The sequence below is a fragment of the Peromyscus leucopus genome, chromosome 15 (genome assembly GCF_004664715.2).
Source record: "Peromyscus leucopus breed LL Stock chromosome 15, UCI_PerLeu_2.1, whole genome shotgun sequence".
NCBI classification, from domain to species: Eukaryota; Metazoa; Chordata; class Mammalia; order Rodentia; family Cricetidae; genus Peromyscus; species Peromyscus leucopus.
In genome coordinates, this window is record NC_051076.1 from 9,912,716 (window position 1) to 9,932,523 (window position 19,808).

General features: G+C 43.6%; 1 protein-coding gene across 1 annotated transcript in view; it reads right to left on the reverse strand.

Moving 5' to 3' along the window:
* Ush2a (usherin) overlaps positions 1–19,808 on the reverse strand; it is a 688,259-nt gene that overhangs the window by 367,803 nt on the left and 300,648 nt on the right. Inside the window, 2 exon segments of the mRNA XM_028876752.2 lie at positions 6,622–6,783; positions 9,253–9,366. Coding sequence (XP_028732585.1) covers positions 6,622–6,783; positions 9,253–9,366 — 276 coding nt within the window.

Consider the following 19,808-nt stretch of genomic DNA (forward strand, 5'->3'; position numbering starts at 1 on the left):
AAGTTTGACTTAAAGTGTGTGCTATTTATTATAGCAAACATCAACAGCCTTCGGGAGGTTCCCTAACTGGACTCATTCTTCACTGTCAGAACTGACCCAGTGTACTACAAGCTTATGGCCTATGCAAGGCAAAAATTCGAACTGTGCGCATTTTTAAATATAGTTTGTACTGACCCAAGGAGCAGCAAGGCATCTGACTTTTAATGCTTCATATTTAAGAGGGAGAAGAAAAAACATTCAGAGCACACAGAGGGTAAGTGGCTACTGGCTGAAATGCCCCGCTTCAACCTCCATCCCCCTTGCCAGCCAGGCCCCTTCCCTACACACTGTGGGAGGGTGTCTGTTCACCTGAAGACCATAAGAGAAGCCACAGACAAGTAGAGGTGGGAGGGGCACATGGTGGCACTTTGAACAGTTAGGAAGGGGCTTTACATCGTGTTATGAATGGAGTTTTTAAACAGTTAAGAGCAAAGGAGTTTAAAGTGCCATTGACCCTGGACAAGAAAACATCATGAACCATTGTTCTTGACGAAATTTCAAACTTGTTCCTTGCCCCATTAAAGTTTCTGCTCCTCAAGAGTAATTGGATATTTTGAAGTAAAGCACAAATGTCTAATAATCATTCAGAAATGCAGTTGGTGGAACCAGAAGTTACAAATGAAAATAAATGTCAAATATTTTTTTGTTAGTAAAAATCTCAAAAATTTGAAAGTGATATTCACTGCTGATTTCTCTGGCAGTCAAGGGACAATGTAGACCAACAAGTTTGCAAAAGTAAAAGCCAAAGGAAAGACATAAAAATGGGAGAAGAGACCGGGCGGTGGTGGCGCACGCCTTTAATCCCAGCACTCGGGAGGCAGAGCCAGGCGGATCTCTGTGAGTTTGAGGCCAGCCTGGGCTACCAAGTGAGTTCCAGGAAAGGCACAAAGCTACACAGAGAAACCCTGTCTCGAAAAACCAAAAAAAAAAAAAAAAAAAAAAAAAAAAAATGGGAGAGGAGGAAGAAGGAAGTCGGTTGGGCAGTAGAGGGTGAGGAAGAGCGAGATAATATATTGTATAGAAGTATAAAATTGTCCAAAAAGTTAATGACCTTTGATTCACTTTTCCCCTTTTAAAACACAGCAGATCAATATTTACATATAGTATTTATCACAACATTTTTTAAAAAGACAAATGTTTATATGCTTGTATGTGTTCATATAAATCTCCTAGATGAAGTATGTTATTAAAATATTCTGAAACGGTGAAAGACAGCTGCCTCAGTTGGTAAGAGTGCTTGTTGCTCTTTCAAAGGACCTGGGTTCAATTCCCAGCACCTACATGATGGCTTGAAACCATTTGTAACTCCAGTTCCAGGGGATCCAACACCCTCTTCTGACAGCCTCACATGCCAGGCATGTACTTTAGTACCATGTAGACCCTCATTTAATTTGGTTTATCCAATTACTGACTTTCTTGGTCTGGCTATGCCTCAGTTTTGCTAACTATAAGATTAGAGGAATATGAAGTGTCCTTCCTCATGTCTTCGGGAGCTATTTTGTCGTTGTTGCTTGTTTGTTTTTGTTTTTTGTTTGTTTTTGTTTTTTCAAGACAGGGTTTCTCTGTGTAGCTTTGAACTTTTCCTGAATCTCCTCTGTAGACCAGGCTGGTCTCGAACTCACAAAGATCTGCCTGCCTCTGCCTCCCGAGTGCTGGGATTAAAGGTGTGCGCCACCACTGCTGTTTTTTGTTTTGGTTGGAGAAATTTTGTCAGTTATTGGTGATGTTTGCTTCTTGGTTCCATTTTTTTTTAATACTCTTCCAACATGTTACCCTAAGGTAGTGGTTATTGTTGATCATATGGTGTGCTTTTTGTATGCAGCCAAAAGTGTGCTACTCTATAAGATGAAACTCATTCCTGACAGCATTATCAGGTGAAGAACCTATAGCAAGACAGGTCACAGGCCCTAGGGGAACCTTTCACTACTGACCTGCTATATGGACGTAGCATTAAACCAACTTCTAATGACCTATCATTGTACCCACAGATCAGTGCATCTCTCATACTGTACCTGAGAAGCCTCTACCTGCAGATGGTGAGTCACAGAGTGACCTACAGCTGGCCACAGGGCAGAAAATAAGAGACTGTATAATGCTCAGCCCTAATGGGACATATATACTTCACCCCTCCTCCCAATGCTCAGAAATCATTTTTGAAGAAAGGAGAGAAAGAACATAATAGCCAGAGGTGGTGGATGCCTACAAGAAAACATCATCTTCTGGACACAGAAGAGACTCTGTGCACACATGAACCCATAACGATTTCACAGCATGCACAAGGCCTGTGCAAGCCCAAGCCAGATAAAATCGTATTATAGAGAGGGGAGCTGGGCATACAACTCTACCCCAAGCCAAATAGTTATTGGCAACTGATAGCTTCTGGGACAGGAAGAGACCGTTTTCTCTAAGAGAGTGTGCTCTGGTTAGTCGACCACATTCCAATAGAAGACCACACATCCAAGAACATTTGAACAGCAAATGTTTTTTTTTTGTTTTTGTTTTTTTTTTGTTTTTGTTTTTTTTTTTTTTTTTTTTTCGAGACAGGGTTTCTCTGTGTAGCTTTGCGCCTTTCCTGAAACTCACTTGGTAGCCCAGGCTGGCCTTGAACTCACAAAGATGCGCCTGCCTCTGCCTCCCGAGTGCTGGGATTAAAGGCGTGCGCCACCACGGCCCGGCCCAAAAGTTGTTTTTGAAGGTTTATGAAAGAGACAGAGAGTGATTCACAGATTAGGGTGGGTAGGGAAGAGTGGATACATCAGGAAAGAGAAGGGAGAGGAGAACGAACGTGATTAAGATAGGTATGACATTCTCAAAGAACTAACCAAAATAAATGTTAAAAAAAATTAGAAGAATCAGATTCGTCTTCTAGTCTGACCTTTAGTACAAGGCGTGGCTCCTCTCCATAGTGAACAATACTAAAGCCTCAGAATGCTTCCAATCTGAAGCTGTTCAGTGGCAACAGCATGAACTAAAGCTGTTTGTGAGGAAGAGACAGAAAAATGCCATTGGTGACACTGGAGATATCTTTCTTTAAAACCTTACACAGAGTGAAACCACTAAGGAACTTGTTCCTAGAGAAGGCAGCTGTGAACATGTGAAAGGAGTGTGTACAGGGCACACAGGGCGCCTGTTGAACTGGTCCACTGTGATAACATTTCCAAAGTCTCCCACTGCAGGTCTGCCAGCCGACCCACTCTGCTGGTGTTTCATTCCAAAAGTTACAGAAGGCAGCATGATTTTGCAGGTGGTATTAGAAACTGGTGTGGGCTCTTCAGCTCTCTCCTCTTCACATGGCTTTTCTTCTGGCTTAGCAAAATGTCACCGGATGATAGCCTAGCATGTCTACAAAATATTCCCAGCCCACAGTAGCTCATGTGCCATCAGCTGAGCCACTCTGTGGGAACCAATCCATGCTGTTGCACATGAATCTTAAACGTTTGATGTCTGGCTGAACACCCCCCTCCTCTTATTCCCTAGCCCTATGTATCTACTCTCCATTAGTTCCACCTTCATACTTCCTCCTCTTCTTCTTTTCATTTGCAATGGGACCACTTGCCATCTAGTTTAGCCTCAAACTCAGCTGACCTTGAATGTCTGACCCCCGTGCTTCAATCCCCTTCTTGTAAGAATTTCAGGTGCATACCAGAACTCCTGGTTGAAGTGGTGCTGGGAATTGAGCCCAGAACCATCATCAGCTCATCAGGCAAGCACTTTAACCAACCGAATCACAGCCCTTCCCATCTACTTTATTCCCAAGAGTCAGGCAACTACTCCCTCATTCCTCCAACACTGCTGAGTTGTTACCCAGTCTGCACTAGGTTTTGGACACACAGTAATGAACAAAACAGACACACTCATATCCTCTTGCACTTACAATTTAGGAGGAGAAAAAGGAATTATCCAAGATAATAGGGGGAAAAAAACCTACAAAAACTTTTTAAAAACCATTGAGGGGGCTATAAAGGTATTTGGTAGCTCAGGAATCATGAGAAGGGTTCCTTCAGGGAATGACTCTTAGGGACAGAATGTTTGGTTTCCCTTTATGAGCAACAGTATACTTTGCTCCTGAAAGAGTACCCTGTGCATTAATACATGTATAAAATTCTCTGGTGTGTTTTAACAATCATCATTTATGAAACATTTTCTGTTGTCTATATATGCCAATTGAAATAATGTCATCAGTTCAATCTTTTTATATAAAAAACTATTTATTTATCATTATTTTATGCATGTAAGTTGCATGTGCGTATACCATGTGTGTGCCTGGTGCCTGAGGAAGAAGGTACCTTGGATTTTGAGTCATAGATTGTTGTAAGCAGCATGTGGGTGCTGAGAGAACTGAACCAGGTCTTCTTCGAGAGCAGCCAGTGCTTTTAACTGCTAAGCCATCTCTCCAGAACCATCATCAACTCAACTTTATGATTATTCCTTTATTTAGTTTGTACTATGAAGTCTGTATCTTTAAGGAAATGATAATTGTGCCTTTTTTTTCTTATGTGTCTCCAGACACATAGCCCAGGGAGGCCTCAAACTTACCACATAAGATACTGGCCTTGAATCTCAATCCCTCTCCTTGAGCTTTCCAAGGACTATAGGCAAAGACCTGGCTAATAATTACAACTTTGCTCTACAAGAAGAAACAACATGTTCTATGTTTTCTATTGTCTAATTCCTTCAAAATGTTCAAATGTCATTATTCCCACTGTATTAGTTCCTTTTCTCATTCTGGGACAGAATTCTTGATAAAAGAGTCTTAAGGAAGGAAGGGTATATCTTGGATCATTGCTGCAGGTGGACAGGTCACCACTGCAGGGGAGGTGTGGAAGTGTGGGGTGGACAGGTCACCACTGCAGGGGAGGCGTGGAAGAAGAAATGTCAGGCAGCTTGTGCTGACATCTGAAAACAGAGAGGAAGGCAGGCGTTCATCTGGCTTTTTCCTCTCTTGTTTTTTATTGAGTCTGGGGTGTCTACCTATGGAACACACATACCTACATTCATGTTGTTTTTTCCTCTCTCAGTTAAATCTCTCCTCAAGCCTTCACAGATACACCTAGCACTGTGTTGCCTAGGCGATTCTAAATCCAGTCAAGCTGACAGTGGAGATTCCCCATCACGCTCATGTTGTAGATTCAGGAATTAAGATTCAGAGAAGATATCATGTAAGCCATGGTCTTCAACTAGCTAGAATGCTTAGGTCAGCAGAGAAGATATCACATAAACCCACAGTGTTCAACTAGCTAGAATGCTTAGGTCAGTACCAATATCTGTGGCTCACAGCCTATGCAACTTTGATCTGGTCACACCTCAGTTTCCTGTAAAGTGGGGACAGCATTTACCTTGTGAAACAAACATCACAGATGTCCATCTAATCCTGAATGAAATACAAAGGTCGTAGTTCTTGTCCACTTTATAGTCTCAGAATAAAGAGGAGACAAACACATAAAGGAGACTACAACTGCCCAGCAGTGCCTTGCGCTGCTCTCTGAATGTGTTCCTGGGAAGCCAGGGTCAGCGGGAAAGGAGGCACATGCTGGTTTGCTTTGTCATCTTAGTACCGGGCATTCATGTGAATGAGTGAACCCTTGAATAATTAATTCTACCTTTGACTCTAACTCGTTATAACCTTTCGCAAAGCCTTGGTATCTCTAGGACTCAGTTTTCAAATCAATCAACAAGTAAGTAATTCTGTCTTCCGGGGAGTCCGGCATAGCGCATGCAACAATAGAAACACATAACTAGCACGGGCAAATAGCATGTGGCCTAAAAACACCGCAAATACCAGATGGCATTAGCATTGAGAGATCTTTTGGCAATTTCATTTTGCTTAGGTGTCGTGTAATCTGGACCTAGATGTTCCTTCTCAAATGGTTTAATATTTGTACTGCACCGAGTCATTTTTCTACATCTTCAATTATTTCTCATGCAGGCAGATTTCAAATGGTTAGTCACGTGACCATGGGGCTCTTTCAGGATGTCACCAGTTTAGTGTCAGCTCACAGAGCCCATGTGCACGGGGGCTACACTGACAGTTGGCCTCAAACACATGGTCTGTGGCATCCAGAAAGGTCTGGGCTAGTACAGTCCCAAGGTTCCCTTGATGCTGTGGGATGTCTTTCTGTGTGCTGTGAATATACGCTGTTCTATTGGTTAGTAAATAAAGCTGTGTTGGCCTATGGCAGGGCAGGATGGAGCCAGCTGGGAAAATCCAAGAGAGATAGGGAGAAGAGAAAGGAGGTCGGGGGAAGACGCTGAACTGCCATCCAAGGAGCAACATGTAATGGGACACAGGTAAGCCACGGCCACGCGGCAAAATATAGATGAATAGAAATGGGTTAAGATTAAAGCTAGCCAGCAAAAAGCCTGCCGTAGGCCAAACAGTTGGTAATTAATATTAACCTCTGAGTGACTTGTTTTACAAGCAGCTGCAGGACCGTGGGGCCAGGTGGGACCGGAGAAATTTCCAACTACACCTTGATGTCTCAAGGAGGCAAAAATCACTCCCCCGATTCAGACACATTTATGCAGTGCTCATCTAGAAAACACATTTATGAATCTATTACCTGGTCATAACAGAAGGCCCACCTGTGACTGTGTAGTTCTGTCCCTTGCCTGTGTAGACCAGCCTCCCATCCACGTATAAGGAGTACCGAGTAATAATCCCATTTGCTTGTTTGGGTGGACTCCAGGATAATGACAGGGAATCAGGAAAGGACAAGGCCACTGGTGTCTGAACTTCTTGAGGTGCTGTGGGAAAGTAAAATAGTCTAATTTTAGTTTACTTTTCTAAGTAAAACTTTTCAGACCCAAACCAATAAATCATGGGCTAAAACTGTAGTCCCATGCATGGAGGTGTTTCTGACTCGCAGGCAGCTTGTCAGTAATTGCTTTAGGAACAGCGCTAAATAACTGTCCTGAATTCCTGAGAATTTGCATCTGTGATGGATGGGGAGTCCTTACTCTAGTTCCCTTGACTGACGTTTGTGTTACTTCATCAAAAGTATTGTTAACCCATCATGTCCTCCTGGGGCTGAACCTGTTAAGCAGATGAAACAATGTGCACTGGCCTGGCAGTGCACAGGATTTGAAATGAGCAACATGGTGAGTGTTTCCTAACTGGGATGTTCTAAAAACTGTCCACCTACAGGAATGGCCAGAACATGGACAGTTGAATCAATTGTATACTGAAACCACACTGTAGTTGTTGAAAAAAAGCTTATTTTTACACTAGCCAATAAATTGAAATCACAGAAAAACAAAAAAAAAAACAAAAAACAGAGCAAAACTAAAACTATCCAGAAACAGAAATATCATTCTGTATATTAGACATGGCTCCTTGGAAAAGAGATTTGGGGATTATACACATCATGACAAGGGGACTGAGGCAGATGAGCGGACAATTGCTTGGTAAAATGGTTGTGAAATAGCTGTGAGGGTTATTAGGCAAAATCTAGACAAGAGGGTGGAGAGGAAGCAACATGAACGTTCCTAGATGGAGGTTGGCAGAAATGAGTCCAAATCAGGATGACAATGGTGTGCCCCAGAAGACACAAGCTCACACTGAGAGAAACAACGCCATTTCAGTAGATTAGATTGGGATGGTGTTGAGAAAGGATGATGATGTTTCCCTGACGGCCCAGAGGAGGGAGTGGGCTTTGGTCCATAGCAGGCATAAAATAGAGAATCAAGGGTCTCAAGAGGGATTTTACAAAATCCTGTATCTCATCACCATGTCATCATATTGGCTTCTGCCTGCCTTCTCTCTCTCTGCGTGGTTCTCTTTTTAACACATTTCCTATGCAAATGGTGTTTGCAAAAAGATGTAGGAGGTGAAAGGGGCACAAAGGAGGTTTTAGGGAAGCGTGTATACTGGGAGGGAGGAAGAGAGAGAGGGAAGAGAGGGAGGGAGGGGAGAAGAAAGAGAAAGAGAGGGAGGGAGGAAGAGAGAGATGGAGGGAGGGAGGAAGAGGGAGAAGGAGGGAGGGAGGAGAAGAGAGATGGAGGGAGGGAGGAAGAGAGAGATGGAGGGGGGAGGAGAGAGAGGGAAGAGAGGGAGGGAAGGGAGAAGAGAGAGAGAGGGAAGAGAGGAGGGAGGGGAGAAGAAAGAGAAAGAGAGGGAGGGAGGAAGAGAGAGATGGAGGGAGGGAGGAAGAGAGAGAGGAAGAGAGGGAGGAAGAGAGGAATGAGGGAGGAGAAGAGAGAGAAGGAGGGAGGGAGGGGGAGAAGAAAGAGAAAGAAAGGGAGGGAGGAGGAAGAGAGAGAGGAGAGAGGAGAGAGAAGAGAGAGAAGGAGGGAGGGAGGAAGAGAGAGAAGGAGGGAGGGAGAGAGAGATAGAGAAAGGGAGAGCGGGAGGGAAGGAAGGAAGAGATAGAGGCAGAGAGAGAGAGAGAGAGAGAGAGAGAGAGAGAGAGAGAGAGAGAGAGAGAGAGAGAGAGACCAAGCAAGCATGTGTTGCTGGCTGACTTTTGCTGTAAAGAGCAGGCTTTCAAATCTAAGTAACTTTCCTACTAGACAGCTCACAGGAGAAAGAAATACAAAGTGACCGCTCTTTTAGCATTCTGAGAGCTGGTATTTCCTAAAGAGATGTGTTTGGAGTCCCGGGATGTTTTCTCTTCCCCACTGCCATCCTAATGTATGTTTTCTGAAGCATTAATTTAGACCAACCATTTGCACATCCCAGGTACAACAGAAGTGAGCCTCAAGTAGGAAGGCACAAGTGATGGATCGTGCCTCAACTGGCATCTGGAGGCTCTGCACTCCTGGAATCATTGTTGCCCATGCTGGTGTTTAGCAGTTAAAAGAGACCATGGAAATCAGCCGTTTGATTCTCAATTTCATACTGTGCCATACAATCAATTCTTTTTAGTCAGACTGTCTCTAGATTTACTTCTGAGCCATAGTAAAATGAGGAAGCTTTCATTAATCTTTCAGATGCTTCATATTAATGACAAGGCTCTTGCATGAACAATGTAACAGCAATTAAAAAGCCCATTAATCTGCATTACAGCTATTAAAGATGCATGTCATTAAAGGCTATGGAGTTTGATTCATTTTCGCACCCCCCCAAAAAATGGGAGCAATTATGGCCTGGCAATGCACTTTGTCATCAAATTAGGTCGGGGTTTTCCAGCAAATGGCCTCGCAGCATTTAGCTCTTCTCCTATTTTATTATTCATGACTGAAATGTGGAAGTCAAGACCTTTGAAATTACTTTACCTTCTTGTGGAGTAGAGATGCTCAAAGCATGTGAGCTCTCAGTACAGCCCGCCTGAGAACAAGCAGTCAGAGTTATAGCATAGCTCTGGAAGGGACGCAGTCCTGCCAGTATGCCTAAGATAAAAGGGGGACACAAAAGGTTTGTAAGTTTGCTGTAGTGTCTACAAAGAACTCCCTGTGAGCGTGTGTGTGTGTGTGTGTGTGTGTGTGTGTGTGTGTGTGTGTGAAGAGTGAGAGAGATGCAGAGAAAAAGAACAAGGCACAGAAAGATACAGTGACAAAGAGGTGCAAAATCACAATCCATAGCTTTCATTTGCTTTCTCACGTAACCAGTGAGAAAACATTTGCTGAGTATAGAAGAGGGTAACTCATGAACAAAAGCATGACACCCACTCTGCTCATGATGCAGAGCGCCCATACTTGTATAATGTGCGGGACTTCATTACAGGGCCTGGACCTCCCACAGAAACACTAACCATTTAATTTGCTTGAACCTGGCATTTTTCAAACATTTTAACTAAGGAGCCCTCGTGCCATGTTTATGAACACACTTTAGAAAATGCTCCTCCCAGGAGGGGCTCCATTATTTCCTTAGTAGGATACACCGAGACAAACTGTTTGTGTGGTAAACAAGAAGTATGCAAATTCACACAATGGAACAATTAGCAAATTGGATAATTATGCTTTTGTACTTCTACTTGTGAAATTATTAGTTTATTTAATTAAGACACCTGTCTCAAATGGAAGCATCACATAGGGAGGTATTGAATTAACCAGGCTTCACGGGAGACATGTAAGATTTGTTCAGCAATTGAAAGTACCCAGACATGAAAACATCTTTTGCCTACTGATGTCCATAACCAAAGAGAGACTCTTTAATTCATAGGCGAGTCCTATGAATTAAAGAAGTTTCAGACATATAATGTAAGCATTTTCTCTGGTTTTCTCCTACTGAACAAGCTTTGATCAGAATGGTAGAGTGTTATCATTCTTACAAAAAAGGTAGTCCACTCATTATGTCCCTCATTGATTAAGCCTTCAGCAACCCAGAGAACACATTACTGTCTCAAGGTAGCAATACTGGTGAGGGATTTCACCCTCTAAGCACTTTATTATTTGTATTTATACATTCATGTGTGTGTGTACATGTGTGCATGTGGTTTGTGTGCATGTGTGTTTGTGTATATGTGTGTTTGTATATTGTGTGCACATGTATGTGTGCTTGTGAAGGTCAGAGGTCTTAGCTGTTCTCACCTTGATTTTTGAAAAAAAGGTTTCTCATTTATCTGAACTTGCAAATTAGGTTGGACTACCTGACCAAGGACCCTCAAACCACCCCCACCCCCCGTCTCAGCCTCCCCAGCTCGGGATTACAAATGTGTGCCACTGCTGAGTTACGTCCTCAGCCTGAGTCAAGTACAAATGTCAACAGATGTGCATCTGTGTCCATCCTCCCCACAGAGGATTTAGTGACTGGAAAGAATGAAAAGAAGGGATGAGCAAAGACAGTAAGCTGTGGTTAGCTCTCACTTCTCATCCTTACCCATGATCCTTAGTGTTCTCCTTCCGTCTTCACCTCAGTGGCTACACAGGTATCTCCCTACAGTGCGTCTACTGCAAAATACTCAACCACCTGGCACCCTCTTCACAGTCTGTGGCCAAAGGCAGCAAGCTAGCGAGTGCGCGCGCGTGCCCGCACGCACCCACACACACCCCCACACACCCCCACATCCCCACACACTGTGTTACATGCTGGGGTCTTCCTAATTTTGAAACTACTCTGTAGCACAGCCTCCGCTTTCCCTCTCTCTTTCACACCTGCCACCGGGACTGCCATTTCCTCTTGCATATCTCAGTGTCTGTGATCCCTGTTCTGAGTTCTGTATTTTCAAGAAGTTGCCTCTCAATCCATCCATGCCAACACAATCTTACGTTCATCCATATCATGCAGCAAGGAGCCAGAGTTGCTCAGGTTGGGATGCAGCTGCATGGGCCTAAGAGAGCTGCTCAGACTCCTGTGCCTTCATCTTCACAAATCTCCGCGGATAATAATCTCTGTCTTGAAGAAGAGGCCCTAAGAGTGGTGTGTGTGGCGGGATGGTGTGGTATTTACCTCACACATTTACTATCACAATTTAGCACTCCAGGCACGTAGCACCTCGAGCACACACACACAGCTATTTGCACAGACAATGCTGGTGCAGATGGTTTTCGTCTAACTCACACCGTGGCTGCAGCTCACCTCCTGCCTCCATCACCTCTGAAGGAGTTTAATCTTTCAAAGATAAGTCATTGTCTCTTAAATCCCAAACCAAGCAAGCCAGCTTTAGTCACTCCTGCACTTACTGGTCATGGGCTCCCTCTGTAGCCCTGGTGCCACTGGAGTAACCTGAGCTGTTTAACTTCGGACAGCTTGTCTCTTTCCTTGATTCACTCCGAATATTCCCAGAGTCCTTTAAGGGCCTGCTGTTGTACCGGACTGGCTCTTCATGCCTCTTTTTCTTTTTGACCTGGTCTATGAGGCCTCATCCTGGAGAGAGCCTCTGACTCTGAAAACTTCTCATCACCCCAGTGTTCTGATGCTGCAGGGTGAGCATCCTCACATGGCATCCCATGGGCATGTCCACTCAATCTGCCTCAATCTGCTGATAACACGGATACATTTGTCCATTTGTTTTTCTTTGCCATGCTTGGGGTGGGACTCGGGATGTAAGCACCCCATGCAACTGTTGTTTCACAGAACTACACCTCTAAGTCTTTATTTCCTTATTTCTCAAAGGTTTATGTTTCTTTTAAATTGTGTTTCTGCATGCATTTCTGCACAGGGATATGTTCACAAGTGTGCAGGTGCCTGTGGAGGCCAGATGAAGGGGTCTGATCCTTCGAGGATGGAGTTGTAGGCTGTTGTGAGCCACACCCACCATGGGTTCTGGGAACTGAACTAAGCAAGAGCTGTGTATGGTCTTAACCACTGATCCATCTTTCCAGCCTTAGGTTTTCATAGTTTATAGAGTGTGTGCATAGTAGTTTATGCATGTTCACATGTTTGTGCATGGTGTGTGAGTGTGTGTGGAAGCCAGACGTTGATGTGAGGCAGTTTAGTCGATCATTTTTAACCTAATCTATGGAAACAGGCTCTCTTACTTGAACCGTAGCTTGCTGACTCAGCTAGTCTAGTTAACCAGGCTGCCCTTCAAGATCTCATTCCCACATCCTGACCACTGAGATCCCACACAGGTGGGCTGCTGCACCCGCCTGACATTTACCTGGGTGCTAGAGATCTGAACTCAGGTCCTCATACTCATGTGGCGAGCAGCTCTTTACCACTGAGACATCTCTCCATCTCCCTAGCTCCTGTTTCCCACTTCTTAGTACCTCTATTACAATATACAAATCCTAGTCTCAAAATGAAAACATCATCATAAAATATGTCTTGGCATTTCTAGCTTTACCACATTTTTGACTCATCCTTGCTGTTGGGAAGTGCAGCTCTACTCTGAGTGTCTGTAGGGCATAACTTACATGGATGAATTGGTATACTACCAAACCAATAGGAAGTGGGTCAGGCCCCAGAGAATGAAACTTATATTGCCAACATGAGCAAGGTACACTGGGATACAAAGCAACATATGCATCACATAAATCATGTAACATGTGACAAAAGAGGTCTCTCACAGATGAACATCATTAGTGGAGACATAGGGACACTGACTCAGAGAAGACATAAGGTTGCATCCTGGCTGGTGATATAAAACCCTTCATGGAAATATCTTTTAGGAATTAAGGTACCATCATGGCGGGAACTGCAAATGCTTGACCTTATGCAAGGATATATTGAGATACTGTCTCCTCAGATCATAACTGAAGTACCGTGGTGGAACTTCAGACATTCTATCAGCTTTTCAGGAAAGGTTCACATAGTCAGGGAGGATCACATGAAACCTGACCACAGAGTGAGCATTAGTGTTTTGCTAGGCTTAGTTTATTTCCATTTGATAAATCTCTTTGCATATATGTTGTTCCAGTTCCATCCTGTTGCTGTGACAAACACTGTGACCAAAAGTTTGTCAGGGAAGAATGATTTATTTCAACTTACAGGTCAAAGTCTGTCACTGACTGCAGTCAGGGCAGGAACTCAAAGCAGAAACCATGAAGAAAGCAAGCTGCGTGATGGGTAGGCAGACTCAAGATTACCTTACACAGCCCACACCACCACGGCCACCACTCTGCCCCTGCCCAGGGCATGGTGCTGCCCACAGTGGGCTGGATCCTCCCACATCAGTTAGCAACTAAGATAGTCCACATCAGATACGCTCACAGGCCAAACCAATTCAGGCAATCCCTCCATCAAGGCTTTCCTTTCAGATGACTCGAAGCTGAGTCCAGTTGACAATTAAAGCTAAGCAGAACATACATGGGTCATGAGATTCCTACAGCAAGCCTCCTCTTCACTTAAGGGCCTCATCACACAGCAGTCAAGTTTCCTTAGAGTGTGCAGGCATGAGAATTTAGAAGACGCACACTCTACTCCAGGCTTACAGAAGGCCTATTTAATCAAAGAAAAAAAAATGAAGGATAGTTATTTTTAACCTCTCAGCAAAATACTTTCTCCAGCTTTATGCTTTGCCAGAGAGGTTTACCAAATTGTATTATATTTCCTAGAAAAGTTTGGAGACCTTAAAGGACAGTGAGGAGAAAGTAGATCATTCTTCAGCCCATTTATCAAAGCACACATGCTTCCTGTTTCAAGCAGGTAAGACAATAATAACCACCAAGAATGGAAGCTCCAAAATGGAGAACAGAGAGGAAAAACAGAGAGGAGAAGAGAGCTGAATTTTGGGAGTTTGCCAACTTTGGATCCCTGGTGGAAAGTTTGCATGATTTCTAAATCACACTTTTAAAAAATGTGCTACCCTTTTCTAGGTTGGAGTGCATTTCTTTCCTAACTCCAAGGGGGATTTGTCTATTACATTGCATTTCCAAGATGCAAAGTGTCTGTCAAAGTGTCTAAATAACTTTCCCCAAATATAAACTAGGAACTTCAGAAAGAGGCACAGGGTGACCAGTCAGTGCTTCCTGCCTTCTTCTCTGGTTATGAAGTCACAAAGAAAGACTGCTCATCCATGTTGCCATCGTACTGTCTGGGACAGGAAGTTGATTGCCTTTGCTCTAGTGAGGGGAACTTACCTGGATGGATTAAAGTTGATGCCTATTAAAAAGTTACACTATTGACAAAGGCAAAATGCCTCTCTAAGTCTAAGTAAGTAGTCCATATTGAATACAGCCTTGTTGATCCTTAAGTGATTTCCCAAGTCTTGCTTTGAGTGTCAAGGTAAATAATTATGTTGTCTCCAGTGGAAAACAAAGTGTTATCTTGATAATTGACCTTCAAAAATTACTTATCAATATTTTTTCTTTCAGCCTTTAGCAAAGATGATTGAGAAGAGAACTTATTTTTATAATGTTTTTGACACAAGAGATGTTAAAGCTAGCAGGACTACAGTGATGGTAGCCACACACAGATTCATGCAGAAGCAGTGTCTTCAGACATGTGTGCATGGAGGCATTCATGTGATCCAGACCTCTGAGTCTCAGATGACAGGAAGTGTCCTGGTTTTGTACAGTGATAGCCCATTCTGACCAAAAGCAAGTTAGGGTCGGAAAGGTGTTTTTAAGCTTGCATTTCCAGGCCACAGTTCACCATTGAAAGAAGTCAAGGCATGAACTCAAGGCAAGAACTTGAAGGCAGGCCTGCATGCTATTCTATACAGACTCCAGCCAACTCACTTCACAGGCAAAGAAGTGCAAGAGAAACAGAAAGGATGCTCTTTGCTAGCTGGGTTGCAGACCAACTTACACTTTGCCATCATTCTTATGTAGTCCGTTACCACCTGCTTAGGAATTATACTGCCCACAGTGGGCATGACTGTCCGACAGTAATTAACAATCAAAACAACCCCCACAGACATGCCTACAGGCTAATCTGATCTAGACAATTCTTCAATTGACACTATTTTCTCAGATGAATCTAGGCTGTTAAGTTGACAATTAGATCTAGCCAGACAGGTGGCCTCTAAGTAAAGGCAAATTTATAAAGGACAATTACAAAATGTTTGCTTCACTATCATCATTTAACAAAATACCACGTAATGTAGAGTAGGACAGAGTTACAAAGAATTCTAGAGAGAAAATGTCCACAGAGAAATGGGCCAGCTCTTTATGACAACCAAGAAGCAAATACCAGCACTGTGAACTTGAAGTGGGTTTGAGGTGGATGTCCTTGTGGGGGACATCACTGAGAAATTGTTCTCCATTTGAGTGTCTCATTCACTAGGCAGGCAAATGACCTCTCAAACTTCCTTTCAGCCACACAGCTCTATGAAATCAGAAAGTGGCCCCAACCATGTCAGAAAGCCTGCCTGTCTTTCTTGATAATGGAAGAAGGCAAGCTGAAGCAGCATTCGATAAGCATAGAGCAAGCATTATCGATGTCTTAAAAGTGTGAGTGTCCCATGAAGCTGAGGAGCATCAGTGTGTGGATCTGAATTGCCAGCCCCAGCAGGGCCCTGGCTCTCACTCTAAGCGATAATGCATTGTGCATTAATGCCTGGCATTGAGATGTCCTGACACACCACACCAGGGGAGTTTGAAGTCAAGTACAGAGAGTCTCTTTAAGGACCAAGCTCTCAGGGAAGGGCAGGAACTTTGGTTGAGGAAAGGAAACCGATCCAGGTAGGGAAGAATTTAAGACCCCCTTCTGTCTATGGCTCTAAGGGCTTTCTCTGTGGAGACTGGCTCAGGAGAGCTTGTGTACAGAGAAGCTGCCATGTCAGAGGCCCTCACAGTGACTCCCAGGTCAATGAGTACAGAGAACATGTCAGTCTACTTCTGTGCAAGCATCTTGCTGCTGTCAGCATCTTCTCTGCTGATATTATCGCTTGGTAGGCACAAGAGCCTGAGTTCAAGCTCCAGACCTCGACCAAAAACTCCAAATAGGCCCACCCCACAAACAAAACAGGTGTAGAGGCAGACCTTGTAACCCTAGAGCTGCGGGGATGGAGACAGTGAATCCTTGGGGCTCACTCGCTTGCCAGTTGGGCCTACTCTGCTAACTCCAGGGTAGTTAGAGAGCCTGTCTTAAGAAAGACAGTACCGGAGGAAGGACAGGTAAGGTCATCCTCTAGTCTGCATGTATAAACGCTGTACCCATGCAAACACAGGCAAACACACACGCACGCACTACAGTTTACTAAAAGCAGACATGCCGGTTCGCTGCGCCTGTGAAGACTTTCCTCCGGCTCATCACCAATGTCCCCTGCACTGTATCTTTTGATATAGAAGCATTTCCAACACTAGACTAATTTCTCTCTTTCCTTTGCTCTCACCTCAAACTTCAAAGAAGGCAAAGAGAAACATGAACAATTGGAGGCAGCCCGACTCCCTAAGAGAAACTTCTTGTGGGGCTGACACTAGCTGTGCAGGCTGCTGTGCCTCTAAAAGGAGCCCATGCACTGAGAAACAGGAGAATAGGGGAGGTGGCTTCCACACTGAGATTTTACAATTAACTTTTTGACTAAATGTCTGCAAATACAAAAGCTCAGCCAGCAAAAAAAAAAAAAAAAAAAATCGAAACCAAAGCAAGATGGCAGCATTCTGGAGAAGAGATGGAGGCCCGGGCTTCTATTTCCATCCTTCAGCCTACTCCTCTCCCTCCCCCACCCACCCCCAGCTGCCAAGCTAGGTGTTTGGCGAGCATCCACAGTAATCTGTTCTCCTTCATTATGCTAATCTGTGGGCGGAAAGATTCCTGTCATCTTCGAATGGCTTGTACGGCAACGGTAAACACCTTGGCCTGTCTGTAATTGGACAGGTGTCTGCATTGATGTCACCCAGCTTTTAATTCAATTAAAGACCTGGCTGCTCTGCTCTCATTACCCACTCATTTCTGTTGCATTTTTAGTCTGGTGGTGAAATCTGTGTATGGCATTGTCTACCCCCAAGGCTAAAGACAGTGGACTCCCTGCATGGTGCTTCAGATGGGGGTGTTGTTTGCAAGGTAGGAGAGAGGTAGTCAGAACAACATGGAGAGTTTATTCTCTCTCTCATTCTCTCTTTCTCTCTCTCTCTCTCTCTCTCTCTCTCTCTCTCTCTCTCTCTCTCTCTCTCCTCCTTGCCTATGATGTCTTCTATTTACTGGCCATAATATAATAAGGACACAGACACAGAAGAGCTGTCACCCACTTCCTCTCCCTGGGGCTTTCTTCCATCTCCTGAGAACTCAGCCCAGTGCCATGCACTGATTTATTTGCTGGCATTTCACATTTGGATCAAGGATGTGAGGGTGGGCCAGCACAAGGCACTTATTAAGAGGGCCATCTGGTAAGGGACACCACATAGGCTGAGCTGCTCATCACTGGGGACACAATGGAAGAGGCTGAGAAGAGGAGAAGACAAGGGGACAGTTTTTGCCTCAAGATGCTGCCACGGTGTTGATAAATTCAAATTCTCAAGCGTATGTCCAAGCCTGTCCAGTAGATAGATTGGAAGGAAGGAGTCAATCCAGCATACCACACTTCTTCACACTATAAACATCCCCTTGGAAACAAAGTTCTGACACAGACATTTTGACAAATTGATCCCAAGAAACTATATAATGACATTTGCTAAGTATGGATGAAAATCTCCTCATCTAGGAGAGACATCCGGAAATGTCTCAGATGCTTCTGCTTCCTCTAGTTCCTAGTATTCACAATGGTGGGACTCCTGCTACTGTGGTGTTCAGTAGCGTTTTACATAACAATAAGCTGGTGAGACCACAGGGCTGCTGAATGCTCAGCCTTAAATGGGACATTTGCATCACCTCTTCCAAGGCTCAGGAAATTGTGTTGAAAAAAATCACTATTATATATAGTAAATATGGGCTAATAAAACATAAAACCAAGATCCTATAGTATTTATAAAGTCAAGTCAGTCTTCAGTTGACTTGAACGATGGGATAGCCACAGAGCTTCCTCTGACCTAAGTTGGTTCTTTGAAAGGATTAAACCCAATCTTTTTAATAGTCAGTCTCTTTCAAATGAACTTTGTGGCCTAGTTTAAAACTTCTGCTGGGGAGCATAGAAGAACGCACACCTTGGATCCAAGACTATGCAGATTTTGATGTTTCCAAGTAAGCAAGAATAACTATTTCCTTTATAAAATATAGGGCCTAATCCCAGACTTACAGAACGGTTTAAGAACGATTTGAATTGACCTCAAAGCATTCCCCATGAAGATTCTCTCAGCAGGCTTACAGCTAACCTCAACATTTTAATCAATGCCTGTTTCCTGGTAAGAGCCACAGTTTCTGTCATCTTAATTCTAAGGAAGTTTGAAGCCACAGGCTTGGTTAACTCCTTATATTACAGGAAGGGCAGGTGCTGGACTGAGTACAATGCCTAAGAAATAATGGACGTGACTCAGCTGGAGGCAGGAACAAACTTCAGGAAAGCCATTTCTGCTGACCACTGTTCCACCAGCTGGTTCAAAGTCTGATGGAGTCATTTGTTTCTCAGAAGAGCTGCACGGTATGCAGAGAAAAATAAAGTGCTCATGAGCCAAGGTCACGCCATGGTTTCTGATCTTTGCTGTTCCCACATGACCTAAGCCCATCCTATAGGGTGGAAAAGGAGGCATTATTAAAAACAACAACAGTGCACTTTTAATGGCAAATACTTCATTTAAAATGCACCTTAAAATGTGTTCAGAGATTCAACCTTGCTGCAAAAATGTGTCTACAAAGAGTGATTTGTCTTACAAACCAGTTGACAACACTCCTTAAGGAAGACAACTGACTCATAATGAAGTGTGTGTGTGTACGTACGTGTACGTGTGCGTGCGCGTGCGTGTGCGTGTGCGCGTGCGTGAGTGCGTGTGTGCGTGTGTGCGTGTGTGTGTGTGTGTGTGTGTGTGTGTGTGTGTGTGTGTGTGTGTGTTGTGTCTTTGTGTATATCAAATGTTGGTAGCTTTCTGATTCAGTCCAAACATAATACAATTACAAAATGATAAAGGGTAGAAACAGATAATTTGGGAGAACTTCCTTTTATCAAATATGATTGATAACCCTAATGTAGTTATACATATAGAATGTTATGAGCACACAGACTTACTTCCTTGCTGATCACTGGACAGCAGAATTTAAATATTATCTTATTTTCAACCGTGCTATGTGTTACACTAACTTGAAATCCAAATGCTTATAATGAAAATTCTTACTTTGCAGGCTCCAGTGAATTACTTGTTCAAAGAAAACTAAAAAGCAGACTGCCTCACAGTATTTTCTTAAGGAGTAAGCCACCAGGCACATTACACATTCCAGGGAAACAGACAGAGCTCTTAACTCATCGACACTGCCCACCCTAATGCAATTCTTCTACATTAGCGAAGCAAGAACATGACATCACTTCTATTTTTACAATTTCTGTCATAGGGCCATATTTTTGTCCTCTGCAAATCTTCAGACCAATTGCTTTCAAGATTTACATTTAAAGAAATAGTTTGTAATAAACTACAAATAA